This window comes from Pavona decussata, unplaced genomic scaffold (genome assembly GCF_977016875.1).
Source record: "Pavona decussata unplaced genomic scaffold, jaPavDecu1.1 SCAFFOLD_88, whole genome shotgun sequence".
NCBI lineage: Eukaryota > Metazoa > Cnidaria > Anthozoa > Scleractinia > Agariciidae > Pavona > Pavona decussata.
In genome coordinates this window covers 581,292-590,000 of record NW_028145505.1, presented here as the reverse complement: position 1 = coordinate 590,000, position 8,709 = coordinate 581,292, and the positions used below count along the sequence as shown (strand labels likewise).

The 8,709-nt window shown below is 39.0% G+C and overlaps 1 protein-coding gene across 3 annotated transcripts in view; it reads left to right on the top strand.

Moving 5' to 3' along the window:
• LOC146474572 (uncharacterized) overlaps window positions 1-5,473 on the top strand; it is a 12,616-nt gene extending 7,143 nt beyond the window's left edge. For 2 of the 3 annotated variants that reach the window (XM_085116918.1, XM_085116919.1), the window contains exon 3: window positions 3,098-4,290. In XM_085116918.1, coding sequence (XP_084973044.1) covers window positions 3,098-3,432 — 335 coding nt within the window. In that variant the 3' untranslated portion in view covers window positions 3,433-4,290. Of the gene's footprint in view, window positions 1-3,097; window positions 4,291-5,424 lie in introns of those variants that run through there. The other variant, XM_085116920.1, reaches the window with a different exon arrangement.
• Window positions 5,474-8,709: the final 3,236 nt, after the last annotated feature.

Below are 8,709 nucleotides of genomic sequence, written 5' to 3'. Positions count from 1 at the left end.
TCATTAATAGTTTTCCATATCTCTCTTACGTTACCGGAATTTTTTCGATTTCTTTATGGTAATAAGCAGCTTTAGTGTCCCGTAATTTATTGTTTGTTTTATTTCTAACGCGTCTATACTCATTCCAATCGTTTAAGTCCCCCGAACGCACTGCCTTCTTTTTGAGATGATTACGTTTTATAATCATTCCTTTCAAATCAGGCGTGAGCCAAGGCGACACTTTATGTCGCACTCGTTTTGTTTTTAGTGGGGCATGTTTGTTAGCAACACTAGTGAAAAGTTGTTTCCAAACATCCCACATTTCATCTGGCGAATCCAAAAACTCAATATCTCCCCAGGGTAATGTCTGCAGTTCTTGAATAAAGAAACTTGAGTTGAAATTCTTGAAAGACCTTGTGGTAATATATTTATGTCTATTGTTGGTGGGAACTGCAATTTTCCGAACAACATATACAAGGCAGTGGTCGCTGATTCCGCAGTCAATCACTCCATGAGACACAACTCTTGATTCTTGGTTTGTAAAAATTAAATCGATTAACGATTTTGAAGTTACCGTTATTCTAGTTGGTTTGTTTATAATTTGTGTGAGCTGGTAGACTTCACTGATTTCAGTTAAATTGATCAGTTCAGAATTTCTACTTTCGGCCAAATAATTACAGTTCATGTCACCAATGACAATAATCTCTTTGTTTTCAAAGTCGAGAGATTTAATTACATCTTCAAAATAGCAAAAGAATTCGTCTTCGGTTCCCGGGGGCCTATAAACAGCAACAATACAAAAAGGCTGAGAATTTGGTTTAAATATTTCAACAACAATTGCCTCGTAGATGTCGCTCATGAGGCTTGATCGTGTTTTGAAATTTATTGAAGAGCGAATATATAGACATACTCCTCCACCGTTACGATTTCTATCCCTTCTAACTATGTCATATCCTTGGATGTGAATGCAAGAGTTATCAATTGAATCACTTAGTCTTGTTTCGTTAATCGCTAAAACATCCAGATTTTTATCAGCCATAAAAAGTCTCAACTCGTCGATGTGAGCAGGGAGACTAGCAATATTCAAAGACGCAATTTTAAAACCCCTAGTTTGCGGTACTAGGGACAGACATTTACGCACGTCAGTAGGGATAGAACTCTCGCTGTCACCTCAATGAGTATTACTAGAATTAAAATGCTTAATTAAATTAGAAGCAAACAGGGAATTACCTTCGTGTGAAAGGTGTAGGCCACTGGAGTTAAAATGATTCTTTCGATTAATGTTGTTGTGCGAAATAAACTTCCAACCTCTGTTGGTCGCGAATTTACGCAAACCGTTGTTGATTTCCGTCACTTTACTATCAAGATTCGGCTTGTCGAGACGCTTTAAAAGCGAGGAGATCGTCACTTCACTTGTGCAGTTTTGAGAAATATTATCGGCAAGGTTGACAATATTGTCAATAACTTGGCGGGACGTGTTCATTTGCAAATCGTTTGTTCCAACATGCAAGATAAGTTCATCGGGCTCTGCTCTTATCGTTGGTATGCAGTAGCTCTCCATGTCCTCTGTTGTCGAAGCAGGGAACGATTTTACTGTCACCAATGGTGCATTTCTTGTCCTAGAGAGCCTCCATCCGTGTATGCCTTTCACAATAGAATCACCCAAGACAACAACATTTTTCTTTCTTGGTTGTTCATCGGCCTCGGTTTGCACTGGAGTCGGTTGTGGTGCCATCTTCGTTTTTTTCGTATTTGCTTTGTTCTTAGAACTTCCCGGTTTGTTGTTGCTGGTCGTTGACTGGTCTTTTATTGTCCCAGTTGTGCTGTTTGGGTTGGTAACTTCATCTTGGCCTTTAGAATTATGCGGTTCCCTCGCTGGGTGACAATCTGGCTTATAGAGAGAGAGAGAGAGAGAGAGAGAGAGAGAGAGAGAGAGAGAGAGAGAGAGAGAGCACAATATAGTGCCACCATACATTAGCTGTAAAATAGGGAAGCGATCCAATGCGCACGCTTACAACCTCCGCAAAAGTGAAGATCTAAACCTGCCAGGATGCCGAACAGCGGCTTTCCTAGAGTGGCTTTCTTTGTAGGGCAACAAAAGTGTGGAATAGTCTCAGTAACAACACTACAACTGCCCGATCATTAAGATCATTTAAAAAACACACAAAGGCAGAATTAATGAAGTAATAGGACACCGGAATACTATTACATTGTTAATTATTATTATTAGCAGTAGCAAATTTGCGTTGTTATCTATATATCAAGAGATGTAAGTTATTATATTTTATATTGTTAGTCTTAGTTGTATTATATATACATATTGTAAATTAATTCTGAAAAAACCCTCGGGGAGAATTAACAATAAAGTATTGTATAGTAGTACACTCACTTACTCTCTGAAATTCCCGCGTCTTTCATATCTCAATGATGCTTGAATCAATTGTTAGTTCTTCCCTAATATCATAACACAGGCAGAGCCAACGATTCCTCTCTGTAAAATAAGTCGGAATAAATAATGGTAATCTGCAAGTTTGTTTGGCGTAATGTCAACAAGTTCTTTTACTTTACGGAGAAGAAAATATGTCACTGAAATCAATTCAGCCTGGGCATTTCTGTGCCCTCACTAGCCCTAAACTTTACTTGACATGACTTCAATGACAATCAACTCCTTTGAAGAAAGAAATCCTAAAGTCTGAAAACAAAAAGAAATGTTAAATTATAATTCCCATCACAACATCAAGCCACGTAATAAATTACTTGTTATACTAAGCAGTTTGCAGATAAAATTGACGAAAATCTAACAAACTAGTTTGCTAGCATTTCCTGCCTGTTTTAAGTAAGGAAGCAAGCAAGCAAGCAAGTAAGTAAGTAAGTAAGTAAGTAAGTGAGTGAGTGAGTGAGTGAGTGAGTGAGTGAGTGAGTGAGTGAGTGAGTGAGTGAGTGAGTGAGTGAGTGAGTGAGTGAGTGAGTGAGTGAGTGAGTGAGTGAGTGAGTGAGTAAGTGAGTAAGTATCAATAAATAAATATATCATTAAACTCAACAACGTATTTCCTTCTCTTGCAGTGCCAACGCCAATGTCAACACACTGATTGACTGTACCTGTTTTCCTCCCTCGTAGGGACATTTTCATGCCCAATTTGTCAAGGCAAAGAACCAAATGCAGAGAGTGACTGTGAAAGCAACATTCGCTTGCAGGAGTGCAACACCTACCCGGGACAGCCCATCAAAGACCTGTGTGTTGCTTTCAAGACGAAGGATGGCAGCGCCTTTGAGCGTGTTTGTATGTCCCGTGGGGAATACAACGGGATGAACAAAATATGTAAAGATTTTGGCTTCTGTTCTGTTGTAATGTGCGAGATATCGGGTTGCAAAGCAGAGTTCCCTGGTTCAGGTATTACGACTTTTTTGAGATGGAGCGATTTGTCGAAAGTAATTCGCATTTGCTCTGGTTAATTTCCTTTTAATATGCTGTGCGATTTGTAGTAAATCTCGCCACCCCACTTCCTCAATCAGTGAGTTACATAATCAAACCCGATCGTAAATTCTTTATATGTTTTTGCTACAAAAACGGGCTCGGCATCATATGTGGGTTGAGTTTATTGTTGGTTCTCGTCTTTGCTCCGAGAGGTTTTTATCTTCGGGTACTCCGGTTTACCCCTCTCCTCAAAAACCAACACTTCTAAATTCCAATTCGATTTGGAAAGTGTTCCCAATTAGTGCTGCGCGCTAAATACATTGACACTTGAATAAAGTGATTCTTTTATGCACCCCAACAAAAACAGGGAACTCCAGTATCATGTGTAGGATCCCATCCTTTCAAACTGGGTCCCGTCAATGCCATGGAAGACATTCTCTGAGAATTGAAGGTCTTTTTTTCTGTAAGCTGGCAAGGAGGAGGTACATTAGACTTGTAGAAAGAGGAGCTAGAAAAAGACTCTTTTTGCAAAACAATTGAAAAATCATAATCTATGCCTGGCTTTTAAATATGAGGCAGATATACCTTTTTCACTCGGCGGCCATGTTGGGTCTTAGGGGATTTAAAGGCTTGTATTCACACGGCAAGCCTCGGCCAGACGCCAATTCAGTGCGAGGCTTGCCGTTCAAAAACAAAGCTCAGCTCTTTAGTCTCCTGAGACTAAACATGGCCGCCGTGTGATAAAGCTCTTTTCTTATTGTTTGAAGCTCACAGTTTTCTGAGAACGAGTTAGATATACTCGTACTTATATTCCTACTGAAAAAGAGTAATGAAGGAGTCACAGGTAAATCAGGAAGAACCGAGGATGTAATTGAGTATTTTCTGCTTTCACGCTGATTAAAGGCTGGTACATGCCAGAGTTAACAAAACAAATCATTGGATTTATATTTCTTAAATCGGAGAGAATTTGGTAGACTTTTTGAGAAGTATTGATTTTCTTATACAGACTGTAAGTAGAATAACAAAAGAAACGTGTAAGAATATTCCTTGGAGGGTAATAGTCTTACCTGGGAATCAGTGTCAGAAAACAAATGAACCAATTAATCTAAATCTGGTTTTAAAACATACAACAATGCTTATTACTCGACATAATCTGCTTCTTGTTCCTCGCTGTCTTTCGTGAACGCATGCTCAATATCCACATCAATGAGCCAGAGCAGAGTCCCCTAGTCTTGACAGCTTAGAATATTAATACGACGGAAAAGAACACTTCGCTGACGGGCAATGTGATTAGGGCAACTGTTGAATAATACAAGGACCAGATGTACAAAGAGTTGCTAAGTGAAGCCGGATCTTTGTGTAGATCAGGATCAGCAATGTTGAATAAAACGTAAAATCAAATGCAAGGCTGATGGGACGGTTGAAATAATTTTATTGCCCAATATTTCGGTTAGAAAATATCAACTTTCTTCAGGGGCTGTAAAAAGCTAAGTAAAAATTGGAAATATACGGTTACTATATTTAAAATGATACTAATAAGAAGTTGAGATATGATTAGAGCGGATTTCAATTCAGTGCCATAAAAACAAAATCATTCAGTTTAAATTAATTACTGTTATCAATCGCAGAACCTCTCAACGTCACAACAAACCGATGACAACATTTAACACCGGCGTAAACCAGTGGTGGGGGGGGGGGGGGGGGGGAAGGGAGGGGAGTGCCCGCAAGTCGCGTTATTATTGGTTCTGGTCTTGCTTCTCATTGGTTAAAGAACATGCGCGTGGCTTGCGAACCAATCACAAATCTCAGGAAAGCCAAACTAATTAATGCAAATGCGTATTATTTCTAACGCTCATTTGTAAACTGCTGATTAGATTTAACAATTCAATGTACTCCACGAGGATGTGTTGGACGCCTCTCGTATTCATGATTTGCAACCACTAGTTTACTGGTATGCCATTGATGCTAAGAATGTTTTTAAAATCTCAATTTTAAATCAATTTACAATGCTCTTATTTTTCTCATTACAGAATAGAGGAAACGTGTGTCCAACAGTTTGAACCGAAACGTTTGTGACGATGTCTGTGAAAAACAGCAATTTGGATATTCTTTTGGTGTGCGCGAAAATGTTACCTGCTTTATTTCTGTACTTACAAATAAAAGGAATGTAACACCCTAAATGTTTCTGTTTAATCAAAGATTTTGTCTCGTTTGTGATACTTGAAGAAAGTCCTTTGACATTATTTTTCCTGTGCAACTGTCGTTCTTCATGTGTTAAGATATGGAAAGCAACAATCCGGTGTAGCGGTGAACAAATTGGTGTATGGCTGGCACGGACAGAGCGAAAGATTTTACCGTAGGGCGGCTTAGAAAAACTAGTAACATTGTACGGGACGCAAGGGCCGAAATCACAGGGAACTAAAACAAAGGCCAAAGGGAAATAATTGACGGATTGCTAGAAGGCTCAGATCACATGATGTCGGCGGGATATGTTGCAGTACACTATTTTTTTTTTTATAAGAACCTCTTTCATAAGAACATGAACTAAAATTTAAGAACATGCTAAGAACAAATGTTTTAAAATACGAATAAAATAATACATATAAAACACAATCACCCCCCTTCCGGTCTAGATAGGGTTAAAAACTGTGGAAAATTTGAATTAAACTGTCAAAAATAGTGGAAAATGATTTACTTGAAAATTTGTGTTTGTATTTTTTATATTACATAATGAGCAGAGAATGAGTCGCTGTCCACACTAATGCGTTTTCGTTTGGAAAGGCATACATGCGTTTCGATGCGTTTACGCCTTCTGTCCAAACTAAGACGCTGTGCGTTTTCATAGAAAACGCACCGATTTGAAAACACTCTCGAAAGTTGATACAAATGAAATCGCATACAAATCAGAACTATTGTGGACAGTCGAAAACGAATCGATTTGAAAACGCTAACGTCACCCGCACCATTTGACTCGTACCGAGGCTTCGCATTCTTTCGAAATCAAAAATGGCGGATGGAAGCATGCTTTCCCAATGCTACAAGCATATTTCGTAGCCTCAGGTTTTGAGCTTAAACTTGTTCTATTCAACCTTATCTTGGTTTTTCATAGAAGTAGAACATCTGTTGTAAGGGCATTGGATCTTTCAAGATTTCCCATGATAGCGCTAACCTACGAAACAGCATGTCATTCAGCGTTTTTGAGCGTTTTAGAGTGGACGCGGATCGATCGACTATTTTTTCGATGACACCGAAAACGGATACTATTGAAAACGCGTCAGTGTGGACTGGGCCTGAGTCATTTTGCTCATAAATATGCATGTCTTCAGATTCGCTGGGTTCATGAATCTTGCGTTAGCACCGCATCTAATGTTCCCTAGCAGACGGTTGAAAGTAGGTGTTACTGAACAGAGTAACGCAGTAACGAGTAACGGAGTAACGAGAAAACGAGTGACGGTAGTAAAAAAAAATCCACAGGTTAAAAAATAAAATGAAATAAAATAAACAAAACTAAGAAATACAACGGTTAAAGAGAACACGAGTAAATGAAAATAAAATTCGACAGGAAAAACAAAAAATAAATAAGAAATGAAATTAAAAACAAAGAAATAAAAATAAATTCCCAACGTTGATCACGTGGAAAGGAATCGAAGATATCTTCGTGGCGAAAATATCACGTGGTCAATTCCTCCCTGGGGTCCTTACTCGATCACGGCTGGTGTTATAGAAGGTAAGCTCAAAGGTTTTCTTCTTCTCGTATCGCATGGATGTGTTCAACAGCGGACATAGCTACGCTGGCAACGATAAGAGAAAGCAACGGAGTCTTTTAAGCTCTCTACAAGGTTAATATTGCGTGGTTACGGAAGAATTATAAAAATATTGATTGTTTGTTTGTTTGTTTGTTTGTTTCTTTAATGCTATTTGTTTGTTTGTTTGTTTAAAGGGACACAGTCACCTGGTGCACAGGCGCATTAGATACCATTTCTTAGTTGATTTGCATATCACACTTCATCCACAAGTCTGGCGCTGAGAAGCGTATCCTTTGAAAAATCTAAACAAACCTTGTCGAGTCAAAGTGTTTGCCAGCCAAAATTATTATAGTGATTATAGAGCTAATGTCATATTAGTACACTCATTTTCTTGCTACCATGAAAAATTTACTGATGAACTTGTCCAGGGAAAGCCAAGCGTCAACGAATACCTCTGAAGTCGAAGAATCATTTAATTGTTTACTTTGGTATCCGGTCGTGTGAAAAATAATCTTAGCTGTTTCTACGTTTCACAGTGTTTGCATAAGAAGCAAATTGAGTTCAAATATTAGCGAATCGCCTGAACTGCAGTGTAGCGAAACGACTTTGTAGCGAAACTACCGGTAAGCTTTATTTCTGCTTCCAATCATATATTTTGCGTTTATTATAATTTCGTTTCTACAACTTCTCCGTTATCTAAATTAGGAACTAAACCCATGTCATTACAAAACGCTTGCTCGACCCGTAGAAAACAAGGTTCCAATAGAGGTTTTCCTTGTCGAGGAGATAATCGACTGTGTAACGAAGCTTGTCTTCGTCTGAGCTCCAAACCAAGCAGCTATGCCGCGAAGTTCAAATCGTTTACGAAGATTCCCTCCGGAAGAAGCTTTCGCCAGGTTGAGAAAATACGATTTTCCAAATATATATAATAGAGATTTGTTCTCCAGTGTTTTTGATTGATTTCTCTCGTTATAGTGGTCAACGCAGGCGATTTCTTCCGCTCGGCGCCTTCACGTTTTCCACCTCTTCTTTTCATGTTCCGTTGGCGACGCAATCCATACTGTTTTTAACCAAATATGATAAAATAATACCATAGGATGAGCAAAAGCATACTCAGAAACAGGTTTCCAGTAAAAGGTTGAAAATCCAATGAAACACTGGGAAGACTGAAGCGGATTTCTAGATGTATTCGACGCGTACTTTTGATTTCGGGTTGAGCCGGACGTTTTTCAAAATTGACAAAACTAGTGTCCAGGTCAGCGCGGTCACAAAGGTGACTGTGTCCCTTTAATGTTCGTTTAATTTTTCCTTCGCTGCATCATGATGCTTTCTTCTTTTCCAAGATGTAACTGTTATATCGTCGTCATTTCGGAGATCAGAGTACAGAAGATGAAGGTAAAGTTATTGTTGTGCCTTTTTTCGAACCTACCACACCTTTTGCTTGCCTTGATTTTAATCATTCCAACGCCAAATCATGATTTGGTTCCAAATTAGCCAAACTGTGCATGGACTTGGGGAACGATGGGGGGGGGGGGGGGGGGGGGAGGGTACACGCTTCCCATCGTTCTT